At 43.1% G+C, this 18,785-nt stretch overlaps 3 protein-coding genes across 5 annotated transcripts; all 3 read right to left on the reverse strand.

The window, feature by feature from the left end:
• Nucleotides 1-1,166: 1,166 nt before the first annotated feature.
• LOC6897754 (kelch-like protein 7) lies at nucleotides 1,167-2,831 on the reverse strand. Its single transcript, XM_002137823.3, has 3 exons — nucleotides 1,864-2,831; nucleotides 1,588-1,796; nucleotides 1,167-1,529 (listed from the first exon to the last, which is right to left on the reverse strand). Exons 1-3 carry the CDS (start codon nucleotides 2,734-2,736, stop codon nucleotides 1,271-1,273), a joined length of 1,341 nt encoding a protein of 446 aa, XP_002137859.2. The 5' UTR covers nucleotides 2,737-2,831; the 3' UTR covers nucleotides 1,167-1,270.
• Nucleotides 2,832-3,026: 195 nt separating this feature from the next.
• eIF3f1 (eukaryotic translation initiation factor 3 subunit f1) lies at nucleotides 3,027-4,110 on the reverse strand. Its single transcript, XM_001359541.5, has one exon. The coding sequence runs from the start codon at nucleotides 4,002-4,004 to the stop codon at nucleotides 3,162-3,164; it is 843 nt and encodes a 280-aa protein (XP_001359578.1). The 5' UTR covers nucleotides 4,005-4,110; the 3' UTR covers nucleotides 3,027-3,161.
• A 3,083-nt stretch (nucleotides 4,111-7,193) lies between these two features.
• Nep2 (Neprilysin 2) lies at nucleotides 7,194-18,423 on the reverse strand. Of its 3 annotated transcripts, none has more exons than XM_015182534.2 (11): nucleotides 18,324-18,423; nucleotides 17,985-18,094; nucleotides 10,296-10,816; nucleotides 10,008-10,222; nucleotides 9,772-9,948; nucleotides 9,342-9,718; nucleotides 9,143-9,172; nucleotides 8,152-8,561; nucleotides 7,834-8,084; nucleotides 7,587-7,773; nucleotides 7,194-7,521 (listed from the first exon to the last, which is right to left on the reverse strand). In XM_015182534.2, the coding sequence occupies exons 2-11, from the start codon at nucleotides 17,999-18,001 to the stop codon at nucleotides 7,370-7,372; spliced, it is 2,337 nt and encodes a 778-aa protein (XP_015038020.2). In that variant the 5' UTR covers nucleotides 18,002-18,094; nucleotides 18,324-18,423; the 3' UTR covers nucleotides 7,194-7,369. The 3 variants fall into 3 exon arrangements, with proteins under 3 accessions (XP_015038020.2, XP_033241614.1, XP_001359579.4); XM_033385723.1 differs by lacking the exon at nucleotides 18,324-18,423 and adding an exon at nucleotides 18,265-18,282; XM_001359542.5 differs by lacking the exon at nucleotides 9,143-9,172.
• Between the last annotated feature and the right edge of the window lie 362 nt (nucleotides 18,424-18,785).

Raw genomic sequence — 18,785 nt, forward strand, 5'->3', positions numbered from 1 at the left:
CTCTCTAATGTTTTACGCAAAGTCAAAGTCAAATTTCAAAAGCATACGTATAAGATTTATTGTGTGTTGAAAAGTATAAGAAAAAAACGAAAAAAAAAAGTTCTATGAACGTTGTTAAAATTTTTGAAATTGTATATTGCTTATATAGCCCCTACTTACAAACAGAACTAAATTGTACATTAATTTCCCAACAAATTCTGCATATTTATGTATCTTTTCAAATTTCTGTGTACTATCCCACACGCCCATTGCCCCAGCCCACATAGCATACCTAACGACGTATCCAATGTACCTAAAATTATAAACAAAATACCCTTACACACACGCAACACACTAACATAAGTACATAATATTATATACATGCATATACATACATAATACATACATGAGATGTGCATATAACAAGAAACAATTTAATTTCTAAATGTCGTTACTCTTATTTATTGTAATTAAGCATAGAAATCAAATGCATGGATATTCTACACACTTTTTGAATTTAACGATTAACTTTTAAAACTGATTGGTATACTACTATACCCGTATGAATCGTTTTTCTGTATAAAAGGAACATTTTGAATTTCGCGTAGTTTTATAATAAAGTATTTAAAAGAACAAACTAATTGTGTTTTATTCCAACCCTGAGTCTTGCACGACGCCTTACAATGGTTGCCATGAAACTGCTAAAGCTGACTGCTATAGCACTAGATCTTGCCTTCAAACAAAAACTCCTAAAGCTGACTGCTATAGCACTAGATCTTTCCTTCAACAAAAACCGTTTGACACCCAAAAAACAGAATCAAAACCTTGTAAAACGATCCAATTATAAACGATCCGAGTTATGGTACAGTAACTACACTTCTTACATTATTTCCCGGTTTGCTTTTCCTTACATATATGCAAGTCTATGAGTAATTCGGTTCATTGTTACATATTAATCTAATGGTCACTGTGCTTGTACAGCTTGTTTTTGTTGAAATTTCGTATTACATTTTTTTTAAATTTGTTGATAGGTAATTCTTGAACACCCAATAAATTGGTAGAGTAGAACTCCAAGGATGTGTGTGTGCCGGAGTATGGGGAGTTATATACATAAGCCATAAGAATTCTGGAACTCACTCGGAACAAAGCTCTACTGACTTTTAAGATTGGCTTCAACGTGACTGATGTTGATCTTATAGATCGCAGCACATACCGCAGAAGGGGATAGCAAGGATTTTAAACCTTTATTTACATAGGACTAGACGGAAGAGCTCGAAAAAGTAATACTAAATTAGGAGTCGGAGTCGGATTCGGATGAATCCAGTATTTCGGGCGGACAGCAGACAATGCTGGGGTCATCGCAAGGCAGCAGCTGCGAGCAGTGAGATGTTCCCGCAGTCTGTAGGAAGATCAGGTAATCCGCAAACATATTGTATGACCAGAATATTTCATTCTCGCACTTAAGGCTGTGGTGGTATCCGGCTCTTCGATCGTATATCCAAACGCGTGATTTTCCCGTTCGACCGTGACATTTCTGTGGAAATTTTTGGCTAAAAATAAGAAATGTGTTATCCGTTTATGGCTCCACTTATGCGTTCCGCTGCTTACAGCTCAATGAGGGCTTTCCTTTCAAGTTTCCTAAACTCTTCGGATTGCGCCACTGCGCGCAATGCAGGTGGACCATCCCATCGCTCTGCAAAGGTTATGAGGAAATGGAATGGGATCTGATGGAAACGAATCCCCTCCACAATGAACCCGAGGTACTTTTCGCGCTGGGGCCAATTATAGTCTAGCCAAACGATGGCCGCCATCAGAACCTGGGGAGACGATTGGACTGCAGTGAATGTGTCATTTGAAGCATCCTCCTGGGGACCCTGCACGCACCTCCAATTCGGAATTAACCGCCAGACAACCATCCATAAACAGACATTGCACTATCGGCGGCGGGAGGTTGACGAACTCAGAACTGGCGACAAACTGCAGAAATCCCTCACCCATGCGTGTCATCAGAATCTTATTGAGGGTGCAGCTATTGAGTGAGACGTTGCCGACAGGGCAACCGCAGAGCACCATGGTCGTGAAGCTGTCCATTGTGACGATCTCAAGCATCTCCCAGCATTTGGCGAGGAGATATTCGCAGCCAAAGAACTGAGCGGCCTTTAGGATATTCAGCAAAGAGGAGTGCCCGATGGAGTCCTTGACCTTCCCCTCGAAGGGCCAGCGATAGAGGATACCAAAGTCATGGGCGCTGATCACTTGGGTGGAGATGTGGTACTCCTCCGTACGCTCCATTTCGCGGAACAACTTACTAATCACCTCCAAGAGCATTCGGTGGCACTCGAATCGCTTATTATCCACCACCACCACCATATCGGTGGCGGCTTTGTTCTTCTCGATGGAGTGCACTAGCGAATGGGCTACGCTTTCCCGCACAGGCCATATGTGAGTCGACCACATGTCCTGCGTTGATTCGTACGATGGCACCAATTTGGCCAACGTTGTCTTGGGGCTCGGGTTCAGTTCAATGATTGCTGGAACAGACTGAAGTTCCTTCTCCTTTTTCTCCTCTTCCTTCTCCTCCTGCACCGAGTGTATCTCCTCTGAGGTCTCCTCAACACTTGAATAAATATCCAATTCTTTAAGAGTCTTCGCAATTGATTCGGAGCCATCCACAGTGATGGCAGTCTGAATGTCCTCTGTCTTGTCACCATTCTGTGTCATACTGCTGCTGATCTCTGTTGAGCCTGCGTCCTTCATATTACTTTTTTCTCTCGGGGTTTTGTGTGTGACAAATATGGGGCGGAGAGCAGCCTACTCGATTCTGAATCTGATTCGAACTTGTTTTCTGCTTAGTTTCTCTCGGGAAGCCTTCATAGCAACTAACTTTCATAATGACGTCTAAACGAGTGTCTTACTCTTTTCCCTATAACTTCACTATTACTTTTCCGATTTTGGTAATTCTTGGTTCTCAGGCTCACAAACCTACGGCCATTCCGACATCCTTTGTCCTGAGTAAGGTTCTTGCCTTTCGATATAGGCGCTAAGACTTATTTGTTGGCGATCTGAGCACTTTATTACTTAGATACATACATCAAATAGAAAAACATAATCCAATACACTTTGTTGTTACACTGCTTTCAACTTAAAAACAAACCTCAGGCCACCCTCAGGTATCGGCCGCCCTAGGCTGTGGGCAGAAACGTCAGCTTCTCGTTGAGCTGCAGCTGTGTCTTGATAAGCTGGGAAAGTGTGATGACCATCAAAAGGTTGCGTACATTGGCGTTGAACATTTGGGTGAACTGCTCGTGGCTCATGTGCGGCACGGAGTGGATGAGGTCGAGCAGCTGGCGGCCCACAGCGTTGTCCGGCGTCACCTTGTGAGCTATAACATCGTCAACGTACTTCAGGATGAGGTCTAGCAGGGATTGCAGCTTCGTGGAGGCTTCAGAAATTTGGGCCAGGTCCAGCATGGGTGGCACTGTCTTTGGACGGTTGGCTGGGGCAACGCCCACCGTCTTTTGCAGCAACTTCAGACCAAAGGTCTCCGGCTCGTAGCTGGTCAACTCCACGGGAATGGGTGTGAACATGCAGCCGGTTTTGCCGCCGGGCACGCCCAACTGGATGCACACATAGGACCGCAGGCCCATGCGTCCGCCCTGCAGGGATGTGTCCACGGTAAGATGGACCGGATTGTTGCACTCCCGGGCGTAGTACTCATGGATGACAGAACTGTGGTTCGTCACATCATTGCCGGTGGCCCACCAGCCGACAACGGCCTCGTTGGAGTTCACCTTCCTGTTCAGGTCATACATGTCCAGGGCATAGCTCAGCTCCGCCTCCACCTGGTCGTCGTGTTCCTTGTGCGGCACACAGAAGCAGTTGGTCACCTCGACGACACCTTTCTCCACGGATCCCAGCAGAGTGCCGATGACGCGGTGCGACTCCGCATTCCGCCTCTCAAAGGCATCCACCACCTGGAAGAGCACTACGGGATGAACGCGAACAGTTAGATTTAGTGCCGACATATTGTGAAAAACTCAATGCTGTTGCAAAATTTAAGAATTTCTGCGAAAAATTTCCAGGCCACGCTGTGTATTTTCAAGGTAGAGATGGGAGAAACAGACCCTCAGAAATATACCAATTATATACCGTCTCATTTTAAAAATATACCGTAAATATACTGACAAATTCATCTCTACCATACATATTCCTCGTTTTTTATATTCCGTGGTATATTAGTAGCTATATAGAACATTTAGCCATGCCCACATAATTTTATCCCATTGATGAATAAATTTTCTACACGATTGGATAGTTTTGAATCCCTGCTTTTATTGGATTTTGTGTAAAAAGAGGTTTGAACGGAAAAGTTCGACAAAAAAAGAGTCACTGTGATGCGTTTAGGCCTTGGAATACCCTATTTTGTTAATTTTATATGAAGATGAAACGTGATTTATAAAGAAATTTTCTCAAATTGATATTCCTTAGAAATATTCATGTACATTATTAGTATCTTGTATATATTTATGTCGATCCTGATACCTACTGAGCCTTGGAAGACAAACGTATTCACAATTCTATAACATCCATTTGCCCCAGGGTATGTGTGCATGGAGTTAGCAACATTTGTGCATGGAATGCGCAACATTTGTGTATGGAATGGGACTCATTGTTGCAATAGCGAAACTGCGGCGAATCGGGTATTGCCTATATTTCAAGCTATATAGATTTGCCCACTTAGCATTATTCCATAGATAAATGCATTTTCTACAAGATTGCTTCTTTTAATTACCTTTATGTATTTTATTTTGACCAAAAAACGGTTTTCAAGTAAATGTTGCCGCAACTTTTGTGTATGGAATGCGCAACATTTGTGTATGGAATGAGACTCATTGTTGCCAAAGCGAATTGCGGCGAACTGCGGCGAATTCAAATTCGATTCAAAAAAACGACCAATTCCTCATATTCTTTGTTCCGTTGAATAATACTATCTATATAGAACATTTAGCCATGCCCACTCAATTTTGTACGATTGATGAATCAATTTTATACATGATTGGTCTATTCGAAATACTTGCATTTATTGGATTTTTATATAAAATTGAAAATTAAATTAATAGATGACAAAAATACCATTTAGCACTAAAAAACACCACATGGGAGCGCGGCGAAAACCAGTTTCTACAGTATATACGGTCTCACTTGAAAAATATACCGAGTGGTGCGCGCCAAATCGAACTTTTTTGAATGTGAGCGACAAGGATTTAAATGTTGTCAACCGGGCCTTTATCTATGCCCACATAATTTTATCCGATAAATGAATCAATTTTCTGTTTAACTGACGTATTCTTAATACTTGCTTTTATTGAATTTTGCGTAAAAAGAGGCTTAAACGAAATAGTTCAACAAAAAAACAGTCGCAATGTTGCTGGTATTTGAAGACATGATGCGTGTATAGGCATTTTTATACCCTATTTCGTTAATTTTATATGAAGATGAAACGTGATTTATAAAGACTTTTTCTGTAATTGACATTTTCTTTAGACATATTCAAGTACATTATTAGTAGATTCTATATATTTATCTCGATCCTGATACCTACTGAGCCTTGGAGGACAAACATATTCACAACTCTATAACATCCATTTCGCTAGGGTATGACAATTAATGTTGCCGGTAATCATTGTTGTCAACCGGTTATGACGACTAATTCTTGGTTATTCTTTCTTCCGTCGAATACAGGTTACAGTCCTGCCAAATATTTAATTCAAAAATTAACCGTCTTTATTAAATTCTGAGCTAAAATTTTTGCTGGATGGTAATTTTTGGCCTGGTCAAAATAATAAGTACACTGGTGTTATTGAGAAGTTTTAAAGGATTTGATAAGGATTTGGTCAAAGGCTTGTTGGTTCTTATTGAGTTCTTTCATATTTAAGTACATGAGAGGTAAAAAAAGTTCTTTAGATAGGCCGTACTGCTGAAGAAAATAATTTTTCCATAAATCATCAAAAAGAAAGGAAAATTCTCCGGGAAATTGCGAAAAGTTTTGGACGCTCGGTAGTTTTTGTTCAGAATGCTTTAATATCTAAAGTGCTTATTGAAAATCGAGGATGGAAGAAGAAATCTTTACAAACAACGGACACCCGCATCATCAGTCTTGCAAAAAAGGATCCGTTCATGTCTTCCAAGGGCAAACCCGCTGAAATTGGTAAAAAAATTAGCTCTGATGTGTCTTAAAGTGGAATAACATGTTATTGAGCGCCGAAACAAAAATAAATATTTTTGATAATGATAAAGATGTACACAACGACCAAAAGGCAATTCGGATATAAAAACATATTGACAGATATTATGCATCCTTATGCTGAGGAAAACATGCCCTTGAAATGGGTCTTTCAACAGGAAAATGACCCAAAGCACACCTCAAAGCTGGTCAAAGCTTGGTTTACGGAAAACAATGTAAGCGTTATGACTTGACCAAGTCAGTCTCCTGACTTCAACCCAACTGGAAACATTTGGGGTGACTTGGAAAGTCGAATTGGTACAAATACTTTTCGAAAAGCCAAAGATTCCAGCTTTGTAGAATTGCTGTACTTATTAATTATTTAGGCCAGTAGTATATATATATTTTCTACATTTCTGTTTTTCCGTAGTTATGTTAACGCAAAGTTTTTTCCACCATCGATAATTTGGAACATCACGTTTTAAATGTCTTTCAATTATATATATCTTTTGATACATAGTGATCTGCTACAGTCTGGGCCAATTATGATTTCTGATTCCGTGAGTGGTTCGGACACACCACCTTGCCATCTTTTCCGCTTAAAATTAGGATGGTAGGCCTGGATGGGGTCCTGCTCCGCAGTGCAGTGCTGGTGCGCTGATAACCGAGGGAGAACGAGCCTTGCCCTTATTATGCGTCTCTTCAATTATTACACCACACCTCCAGGGAATATTCGAAAGACTGGGGCTTGGGCTTGGAACTGGGATGGCTTGGTTCTATGGATATTATATACGATAACAGAAGATGACCATTTTATGATAACTTTGTATGCTGTGCGCAGGCAATTGCAGAAGGGGAGTTAATCATCTGAGGAATTTTCCGGGTCTTATAAATCTGCTTTGGCTTTGTAGTCGAACAGCGGAGAGGGGAGGCAAAGAAACGGTAGAATTTTCTCTTCAAACACACCCACAGACAAAAGAAATGCCGCAACGACCTTGTTTACATACAAACAAATTTTATTAAATAAGTTTTTACATAATGCACACATTTGTGTTGTGTATTAATACGCTTTGTATTTGTATTTCTACGTGAGATTAGCCCTTCTATATGCGGGCCTTTCTATTGGCTAATTGCCACCAAATCAACAACAGCTGGTGACCGACTGTTCTACCACACTTCACACTTTTGAACTGGATTCATGGGGGATCCTTCGGGACACTGGAAGTCCTTGGCAAAGTCCTTCATGTTGCTGAGCGAGCCCAACACACGGAACTCGGATGGCGAATGCACGCCGGTGGTGATGCGCATCTTGAGAGATTCTGCAAGCCAAGGAGATTCTTCAGTAAAAATATCTCAAGATATTGAGCTGTTTATGTGTACGTACCTTTACGATATTTGGCACACCAGGTCTGGCCGGCTGAGATCCAGAACATTTGCTGCGGCGTATAGTCCAGGCCGGGCAGCTTGGGCTCCTCTCCGTGCTTCTGCACCCATCGCTGGTAAGCAATGTACGACTCCTTCACACCGCCATTGTCGGCAATGTTCTCACCCTGCGTATTGATGCCATTCAACTGCCAAGGAGAGTTCCATTTAGAATTGAGCTAAACTTTCAAACAGTAAATATGACTTACATGGAGACCTGTGGCACGTTCCGTGTAGTTGCCGTACTGATCTATTATGCACTGGGCCTTGGAGAGGTAGGCCTTTTGGGTGTCCGGCTGCCACCAGTCGCGCAGATTTCCCTTGACATCGAACTGGCGACCCTGATCGTCGAAGCCGTGGGTGATCTCGTGGCCAATCACGTAGCCAATGGCTCCGAAATTCATGTATTTGGGACGCTGGGCATTGAAGAAGTGACCCTGGAGTATTCCCGCGGGGAACTCTGTCAAAATCAGGAGGAAAAGTATATATTAGAGACCCTGTTTGCTGCGGAAAACTCATCCGCTTACGTATGCTGTTCTCCAGGGACGAATAGAAGGCATTCACGATGGCTGGACGGGCGTGACGCACCCAATCCGTTTTGTTGACGGGGAGACGCAGCTTGTTGAATGAGTAATCGGTGCCGAAGATGTTCATGCCCAGGAAGGACTCGAAGTATTTGTCGGGATCGATGTCCAGCTTAGCGTAGTACTTGGCCAGTTTTTCATTGTCGAGCATCTCGTCTGGATAGCCGATGTGCGTGGCCATGCTGTGGAGCTTCAGCTTAGCCTCCTTCTTGGTCTTGGTATCCATCCAGTTGACCTCGTCCAGAATGTCGTTGAAGACAGCCCTAATGTCGTTGACCATGTCCAAGGCATTCGCCTTCGAGTCCTGGTTGAAATGCTTGCGCACGTAGAGCGAGCCGACCGATATTCCCAGGCTGATGTTCGAATGTTGATTAATTAGATGTGATGTCGTTTGTTGGAGATTGGAGATTGTTGATTGTTGATTGGAGTTGAAGTTGGAGGTGTGCAGTTATTGAAATGGTGGAAGAGTTGGCGTGAAAGTGAAACACAAAATGAATATGCATAATTAAGATATAAGTCTGGTTAAGTCGCTTTGATAGGTCGCTTGATTGGCTACCCGGAATGCTGGGACCATGGGTAAGTGAGCAAAGTAAAAGAGCCGCCTAATGGGATCGAATGTGAACAAAAGTGCTCTGAAACTCAAAATGAAACCAAACCCACTTATCGACACTAGAATACCGCTATGCAGCGATTTCGATAAGCAGCGGCTGTTACCGTTGTTGTTGTTGTTGTTGTTGTTGTTAAATGTGGGTCTGTTAGCACTAAACTAATCGTATTATTGGACAAACGGTTTCCTTCATTCATACAGTTGTGCGTTTCTGTGCCTGGGCATGTCTGTGCGATTGTGTGCTGTGTATTGGCTGTATTGTGTTTTATAGTTCCCATGTGAAAATTTCGGAAATTTTGAATGCGTTTCTCTAAATTTTGTAAGTACCTATCGTTATCTTCTTCTTCTTCATCCATGCTGCAAAATCACAAAGAAACCAAAAGAAGATACAGTAACAAGTGAAACTTGCTGCAGATAGAATACATATGTACATAGTATGCAGGTGGCAAGGCCTAACCAAGGCATCTACGAAGACAGCCTCCCGATCACCGCAGCCCAAGAGACAGCCGAAGGGGGACACACTAACCTGCCAGTGGCGATGTCGACGCACTCCTTCCAGCGGGCCTCCTGCTCCTGGCGTCCGGACAGGGCTGTGGCATACTGCAGCTGCCTCTTGCGGAACTCCTCGCTGAGGAATCCGATCGAGAAGGAGTGGATGCGCCAGAACATGTAGTTCGCAATGTCCCGCTGGGGCGTCTTGGCCAAAAGCTTGCCGAGGTCCTCGAAGAAACTGGGCACGGACAGATTGATCATCTCGTCATCGGCCATGCTGAGACCCTCGGGCAGCAGGGCATTCATGTAGTCCACCCACTGGACATAGGGATAGGCGGCCTGAAGCTGCTGCGGACTCCTCAGATTGTAGAGCTCCGAGGAGTTGCGACGCTTCTCGTTCGGCCACGAGATCTACGAGAAGCGAATATTACAGCACGGATTGGGTAACGGCCAGAGTAACTTACATTTGCCAGCGCCATTTCAAACTCGAGAGACTGCAACAGCTCCTTCTTGGCCTGGTCTTTTTTGGCGCCGAAAAGCACAGCAATGTCCACCATATACTCGTAGTAGGCCGTAACCAAGGTCTCATTGAATCCCTTGACCAGATACTCGCGACTGAGGGCCAGCGCTGACTGATCAAGCTGCAATTCAGAGAAAGTCCTCAGTTATAGATCATTCCAGAGGTTATTTCGTTACCGACATCTATCAATCGCTTTGTGCTGTTCTGAAGATCCACTCCGATGGAAAAGTCAATGATGTAGTCCATGCTGAAGCCGGCGTTTCGGAATTTCTTGACCTGCTCTTGCCAGCTCCAGGTGTTATCCGCGTTCCAGGCCTCGCCCTTCAGCAGTGGCCAACCGCCCAGGGACTCGGCCATCCTGGTGATGGGTTCAGCGCCCCGAGACTCGATGAGAGCTGTGGAAGAGGATCAAACGTTACGTTACCATTAATATCCACTCTGGAGTCTGCAATCTACTGCTCCACTCACTCTTGTTCATGCACGCCTTGTACAACAGATTGGGCAGACGGAAGTGCTTGGGCTCCGTGTCCGGGCGGTCCGCGGTGATGATGTCCTTCAGCTGCTCCTGCAGCTTGTCCGAAATGACAGAGAACGTGCTGATGGCCACCTTGTCATCGGGTATGTTCTCCTCCTCGATGTAGGTGCCGCAGGCGAACTCGTAGAAGTTGTCACACGGCTCCACCTCGGGCTTCATCTTCCGCAGCACAGTCGAGGCCGTGTGGATGCACTCCCGGCTGAGGCAGGCATTATCCATCTCCGACTTTCCCTTGACCGGAGCCACCGGCACCTGGTTCATGCTGGTGGTATCCCCATGCAAGGCCGTGGCTTTTGGGCTCTCGCCCCCGTCCGTTCCCATGTTGCTGCCCCTCGACCTGAGAACATCGTTCAGCCAAAGACCCAAGACGGCTGCTGCTACCACGAACAGAATGCTGCTGACAATCAGTAGGCTTCTCTCCAACTTGGTGCGTCGTCGCCACCAGCTTGGATTCCTATAAACGAGGGAGGATGTATATGTAATTTAATCGGATCATAACAAGTTTCTTTGCCTCTGCTCCACACTACAAAGATTCTAGGAAACTGTCACCGAGAAGACACGAAGCTCTGATAGCCGCCCTATCACTAATTTCTTCGTGGATTTTCATAGTAGTGTTTGTACTTATCAGTAAAGAAATTTTAAGAAGGTTCGGTTCGGTTCCACTGATCCTCTATGGCTTAGACTGTGCCAAATACGACAGCGTTAGGAACTTTGCGATAAAATGTGGGATACAGTAAGTTCTTAATGTGGCGTGGCAATCGATCCAATGAAATGCTCAGACCTCAAATCTGCTGTTCAGTGTAATTGTTGGGCTCACTTCCGATTTTTCAATGGATCTGCCTGCCTGACTCCCCGCAACCACCTGGCGCACTCGGCCTGGCAAATTGGTGGCTATAACGAGTGCTGTTTTTTGTTGTTCAACTGGTTAAATTTTGTGCGCACAAGTCTAAAGAGTCATTTCAGCCAGCCACTCTACTGGTGCTACGGGTAGTTACGACATTTGAATTTTGTACACTATTTTAATATTTTGCTGATATACTGACACACGAACGCACACCCAGGCCAAATACCCAGCGAAGCTCCCACCAAAATCCGGCACCCACACCCACACACGCTCGGAGTCAGTGTCGGGCTTATATGGATGAAGCTTTTTTAATGTTAAACCATTTCCGTGGTCAAAGTGTAAGTAGATCAAAAAATAAAAACTGAAAACTGATGAATTTTTGCACGCTTCAATTACTGCTGAAATTGTAAAATAATAACACAAAAGTTATGGCTGGACCAGCAGCGAAGATGCTTTTAATGAGCGATTAAGTCACGGGCAGTAAATGCGTTTACTGGCCACTACTGGCCACGATTACGGGAGAAAGGTCAGGTCAGGCTCGATGAACAATAGCCGTAGCCGTAGCCCACAGATATCGCATTCTGCGAGATTTATGTACATCCAAAAATTCACGCAAAATGTTCCACCAATGTTAAAGCAATTATCTGGGTTAATGTGCCTGAACTTTTTCAATCCAAAGCCACAAAAAAGGGAATGAATAAATAAAATATATCCATCTATACTAAACATATATTACGAGTATGTATAGGTAGGTATGTGTGCGTGAGGCGCTCTTGAAAGTTCCCATATAAGTTTATTGTGGAATTTGGCAAACGGATTTACATATTTGATTTGTTTTCAGCATTTATCAAATATTTTGACAGTACATAGTAGATAGTACATAGTATATCTTATTTATTCGGTTTTCTTATTCCATTCTCAATTGCATACTCAAGTTTCGTCGACTTAATGAATTCTACTCCAGCAAAGATTACCGAAAGAACTGGTTAATATGTCGAAATTTTAAGAAAAGAATGCCAAACAATTAACCAGTTTTGTAAATGATATTACCAATTTTTGATTGCAGCTAATGATGCGAAATTTACAAAGTTGAACGACATTTTCAGCTCGGCTGGGCCCCAGATCCGAGAGTGTGTTCTCATTGAGTGGGTTTCCGTCCTACTGATAGCTCCCGAGCTCTCGGGGCATACTAACACAGAAACATGCTAAATAAACAGAGTGAGCAGGCGGTGAATAAGCAGAAACGATGAGATGAGAGCCTCATCGAAACTTGAGTACCCTTTCTCATGTTGCAGTTAAAGATAATCTTCACAATAATCTTGTATAATCCCACACACCTGTCGGTTCCGTTTGCCGAATATGATAGATGATTATCGATCATATCCCGCGATTGCTAAGCTCAGAGCTTCCCCAATTAGCCGAGAATCGTGCCGTCATTCCTCGATGTCTGGCGGCATTTCCTTGAGGCAGCTCTCCCCCTATCACATGCGAAGATCACGACCGACGACCGACGACCGTCACCAGAGCCCAAGAAGCTGTATCCCATTATGCAACTTGCACCCGAACCCACACCCGAGCCCACACCCGAGCCCTCACCCGGACCCCACCCGAACTCGCACCCGAGCCCGAACCCGGGCCTAACTTTAGCTTAACTTTTGCATTCCCATGGACGCTGTGTCGCGCCTTATCAGGGATTGCGATGGATGCCCAGATGCATTCATGCAGCTGAGAGATATCTCTCACTGATGAATACACAAGTGTTACCAACTTTATGTAAGTGGCAGCGGCTGGACGATGCTGTGGTGCGAGGAGGTGCTCTGGTACGGTACCCCGGGGCTCCGGCAGGGTCCATGTCAATAGGTCGGGCAGTTTGAAGCGCAGCCCTCCTTTTGTCTCTCATCTCATCTCTGCGTCTTGTCGGCGGACGAGTTGCGTTGCCCAATAAATGTGTCAAGTGCAGGCGGTGTGCTTTTGCCATTGACGTGGCAACAACATTGGCGTCACCCACACGCTCACACGTGACTCGCACACACGCAAAGATATAGATACTTACATATATATCTAGATACGTACATATCTATATAGGTATGTAAGTATATTTGAATCTGTGTGCGTTGTGTGTTGTGCGAGTGACGTTTGGCAACATTTTGACGCTCACGGGCTCCGGGGCTTTGTGTTTTTATTGTTTTGCCTTTTAATATGTTTTTGATAGTTTCTGGTGTCCGTTGGCTCTGTCTTTATTAACATTCAAAGCTTGGATTGACAGCCCCAGACATTTTTGCAATATTATCTATATTTTCTTTGCCCCAATGCAGCCCCATTACATAAAGTATTTGGAAATTCCACTTCCTTTTGGCCCATTTGCACATTAATGAACGTGCACTAACACCTCGGGATAATGTTGGAAGTATAATGGCTAAGAGCATGACCCTTCCGTTTGCTTTGGCCCCATATCTTCCAAAGATTGAGGAATTATCAGATGGCTGTCCCTCCAGACATTTGAAGCACTGAATTTTCATTCCAAACCCTCTGCTTTACAAATTTGTAAGTCGAATTTCCAACATTTTATACTCGTACAATTTCCCCTTATACTCGTACAATGTGATATAGCTAGAGCTACTCCACTCCGTAATAGAGCAAGTTAGCTGCAGCATGACGCTGATGACATAGTTAGCAATTGTTAGGGAACGAATTTGAATTTATTGTTAAAAATAATCTGCTGTTCGATATTCAATGAGGGCCACAGGCAGGCTTTAGCGAAGTTTTAACTTTCGTTCGTAAATCATAGAGATGAGATCCCCAAACGTAATGGACGTTAGTTTATCCGTAGGCACGTGTAAGGGCTTCTCCTCAACCGCTTCCCCAGTCCGGAATTCGCATAGTTTTGGGGTTTTATTGGCTGTCGTTGTACTTTGTCGTAATGCCCAACCCCCAAAGAATATGCTGCGACAAATTGCCTTTCAAGTGTTAATTTGTGCCACAGACACAATTACCTAATACATTTTAATTTCGTTGTGTGAGAGATGCGACTAAGCTTCTGTGGCTCCGAGACTTGCCCGAATCTGTTCGCGTTTAATTGCCCAACGAAAAGCTGTCATATCTTTTAACTGAGTCGCTCCCCAGTGAGAGTATATCTGTATCTGTATCTGTCTCTGTATCTACATCTATATCTACATATATCTGTCGCATTTGTGTGGTGTGCGCTCATTAAGATGTCAGGGATTGCAACTGAGACGCATTTGGCCGGAGCGAAACCCAATTTCAATCCAAGATCTAGATAAATGAGAGGCACAGGAGATATGCAGCTATCCATATGTATGTCTATATCTGATTTCTATGCAAATCCGTTGGGGTGGGGTCCAAGCTTTCTCTTTTGTCAGGCTTAAACTTGAACTTGGTCCCAAAGTGGATTTCTTGTATATGGATTGATCTTTTGGTTGGAGAGTGAAAATGTGAAAAATGGCAACAGGACCTAAGACCCAACACGTAACAGCAAACGGCCAAGAGGCAAGAGCCAAGAGACCACGACAAACCTCTCGAAATCTATTTATCAGCAGGAAGAGTGCAATTTGCCGCAGCAGGAAGAAATCAGCGACAATGCAATTTGCCTAGTGCTTTGCCGGGCCACTTAATTTGCTACCTTTAATGGGGCTCAGCTCAGGGCAGGAAAAGCCAACGGAAGCCTCTCTGGAAGCGCCACAGAGAAATGCCAGCAAAATGCAGTCCACGGAGGATGCTCAGGAGGGAGATATGTAGGAGTAGGAGCGGTAGTGGGTAGCGGGTGCTGATGGACCAAGTAAAGGGAAAATAAGACGCAACAACCGCGGGGCCCGACGTTGATTGAATTGCCGTTGCCACGGCTGTGGCCACTGGCAAGGCCACCTAATTACCGTTATGTGGCAGGATTGCCAACAACTTGTCGGCCGCGCCACCAAGGTTGCCAGATGTCGAAAAGTTGCGTTTTGCATGCTAACATAATGGAAATTATCATATTGTATTGGAAGGGTGCCCAAAACGCAGGCACGCAACACACTGGAGATATTGGCACATGATAATGATAAGTAATATGTACAATAGCATAGCATACGAGTTGTCAACAATAGCCCCAAGTTCAATTAATTGATATGCACTACGCATCGTCCACCTATTTTCAGGGTTTGACCTCAAATTTATGAATATAATCATAGGGAGTACTGGTTCGTTTAATAACTGTTATAGAGAGACACAACGTGCGGGACAACCGATCGTCAACTCATTTAAAATCAAGAAGTCAAAAGACATGAAACTGTTCTCAAGCGATCCTCATATCACCTGACTAGCGGCACGTTCTCAGGTTCCATCGACCTCCGCATTAGCCAGAACAATTACACACCCACACCCACACCCACACAGGCGTATTTCCTCAAGCACTTCAAAACCCCAAAGCCAACATCGCCATCAATCACTGAAGAGACAAATAAGAAAATAATTGACATTTTATTATGTGGAAAATGAGTAATAAGGCCGCTTATAAAAATAAAGGAGGAAGAACAAGGCAAAGACCGGGCCATTACTTGGGCTACACGCTCTAAAATCTTGTCGAATTACCAAGAATTATTCTTGAAATTAAACCGACTGTTGGCCTCATTCTCATTTTCAACGACTCACGTACGGTTCATAAGGAAGCGATACGATTAGCCCGCCTTGAATGCCTCCGTAAATTACACATCTTGCGAAATTCAAAGAAGACAGGTGTGAGGATTCTTACAACAGCAAGGAATGAATCAGCAGTCGAGGAAGAGCTGGAAAGAGGATAACATGATTTATTGGGTACGATTCATGGCCAAAACGTGCTCACTGATGGAATTTGTCAGCCCACCAGAAGAGATCGGCCCTACCAGATCACCACCTGCCATCTTCTCTCGTACGCATACTCTAGAGTCCAACCAAAAAGAAAGTGTCGATCGCAGAAAAACCAAAGACCTCTGGGGTTCATAGCCATTTCGTAACCCAATGGAACTGACCGCGACTATTATATACTTCTGAGCTGTGGCCACGAACAATTCAAAAGGGAAAGGTCAGTTATTATTATTATTTCTGTACATGTATGTACATGCTCGATGGCGGTGGGTGCTCTTAACCACAGACTTCACTTCACCTTCAGAAGACGTAAGAAAAAATGAAAATGAAAAGCCAAGAAAACGCAGCCAGTCGGCCGCATGGCCAAAACATTGCTGACCATAATCGGAGTTGCACTTAAAGGTCTGCGTGCATTTAATTATGCACTTGAAGCAAATAGCTGCCAAACAGAGCCACAAACAAAACAGAAAACGGTCGACAAAACAATCAACTAGTCATAGTCCGCGAAAGGCTTTAGTTCTTGGCTGATTTCTCAGCTCAAGTCAACTCATTGTCTGCCCCAAATACCACACTAAAACACTTAGGAAAAAATAAAGAAACTCATTCAGAATTAGTCAAATAGCCAAAACCGGTAAGGCAATCGACTCTAAAGGTGTGATTTTTGGTTGTGTTTTTTTTTTTTTTTTGTTCTTTTAGGGGACGGAGGGGTCCACAATGCCTTTTATTGTTGAGAGTTTTTTTTTTCTCTGAAATCGAGCCCGAGAGATATGGAGACGACCTTTTTTTAGGCACCAAAAACCAAAAACAAACCAACGACAACAAAAAATACGAACAAAATGTTAAGCTTACGTAATTTTGACCTACAAATTTTCGCATAAATAAAGCACGCAAAAACATAAATCTTTTCATTCCGCCGTAAATATAGACATAGCTTTTATGTTTAAAGGTAACAAAAATAACTGATCTCCTGGGGAAAAGGTATTTAACGAAGATAAGCAAAGTCGCGTATTCATGCGGTGTGGTATTATACGATCGGTTTCGAGTTTCATGCAGTTCTTGATGATGAGAGGATGACGTGGCGGTGGAGTTCAGCAAGAGTTTGGGATCTGTTGAAATTTTGTATCTTCTGTAAATATTTTCTGTTTGCGCATTGAATAATTTAATTTGAGGCCCATTAGCGAGACAATGGAAATGCTGTTGAGATGATTCATAAACGGATGGATGGATAACTAGGAAACACTCGACTCGTAGGTTCTCCACCAAAGACAATGCACTAGTAGTAGCAGTGGGAACAAAATCTGTAAATTGTATGTTACGGATGCCCTTAAATAATTCTACACACGCGTTGCAGGCGTTCCTAATTACAGGCTCAGACTGGGTATCGAAGGTAATGGAAAATCAGTCGCCCAGAAAAAGTTGAATGAATGGAATTTGAAAAATTAGTTGAAACGCTAATGAATTGATTTTTTTCGGAGAGCGAGCCCATTTCATCTTAGTTGAGTGAACCTGATTAACACCGAACCGATCCCCAAATGAACTGGGGCCCCCACTGAAAACACGTTTTTCGAATTTTCATCGACAAAAATTGAATAAAAATAAAAATAAAAGCAAAGCTAAAGACAAAGATTTGCCGGCTGCTGGCTCTGTCATTGCCATGCCGGAATCCGTAAGACAGACGAAACGTGTTTTCAATAAACATGCGCAACTTTCTTTTTCCGATGCGTCCATATAAAATATGTACATATTCGTGTGAATTTAGTGTGGCGGCTAGTGAAACTTATGGGTGGCGGGGATCGAGAAACTTATAGTGTGGAAGAGCCAGAAGCAAATATGTACTTTATATTTTATAGGGGGAGTATGGAAGAACTTATGGATAGGCATTATGGGACGTACTGGGAAGGAGTGACTGGAGCTGTAATATTAACAAAGATAAACTTACTTAATGACTGTTTGCATGTCGGCCGTTTAGCTGTTTAACAATGTTTAATGTACGACGCGACTAGTTTGCCTAATATTTGTATCTTGTAGTTAACGAGACGCTGCTAAACGCTGTTAAAAATAGATTAATTGTATTTAGTAAACACTTGAACTGAAACTCAAACTTAAAATCTAAATGGTTGTAAGCGTCACAAGCGCACAGTCGATTTCTTCATTTACTCGTTTCTTTGTTTTTTTTTTTTTTATTTATTCGACTATTTAGCAAGCAAATTTAGATTTACACTGGGGTCTTTAGCTTCAAATTTGGAATAAACTCTCAAACGTATATATTTTCACCCACTCAACGATTTTTAGTAGACTCGACACGGCCGACAAGCGACGACCAACTGTGGTCTGTCGTGCCCAAACGCCTCTATATAAAAACAAAAGCGTGAGCCCGTTTTCCCCCATTGATGGAGCTTGGATACTCTATCGACATGACTCTGATGTCTGCTCGACAAAGCGGTTGGAAACGAATTCTTGTATTAAGAATCCATAAAAAAATATTCTTTTTAAAACATCATGTTTTAGATCATTGGTTGGCAATGTAGTTTGGACAATAATTATAATTTATATTTTAAAAATCACACAATACAAATTATCTTCAAGTCCTAAGGAAACTCTTCGTTGATATTAACTATTTAAGTAAAGAAAATATTACTAATTAGCCATTTATCCATCTATATCCGTACCAACAAACATATTAAACTTGTTTCAAGTTAAAAAAGAGTATTTTTTATGAAAATATAGATCAGAATCCCAT

Source organism: Drosophila pseudoobscura, chromosome 2, assembly GCF_009870125.1.
Source record: "Drosophila pseudoobscura strain MV-25-SWS-2005 chromosome 2, UCI_Dpse_MV25, whole genome shotgun sequence".
Lineage (NCBI taxonomy): Eukaryota > Metazoa > Arthropoda > Insecta > Diptera > Drosophilidae > Drosophila > Drosophila pseudoobscura.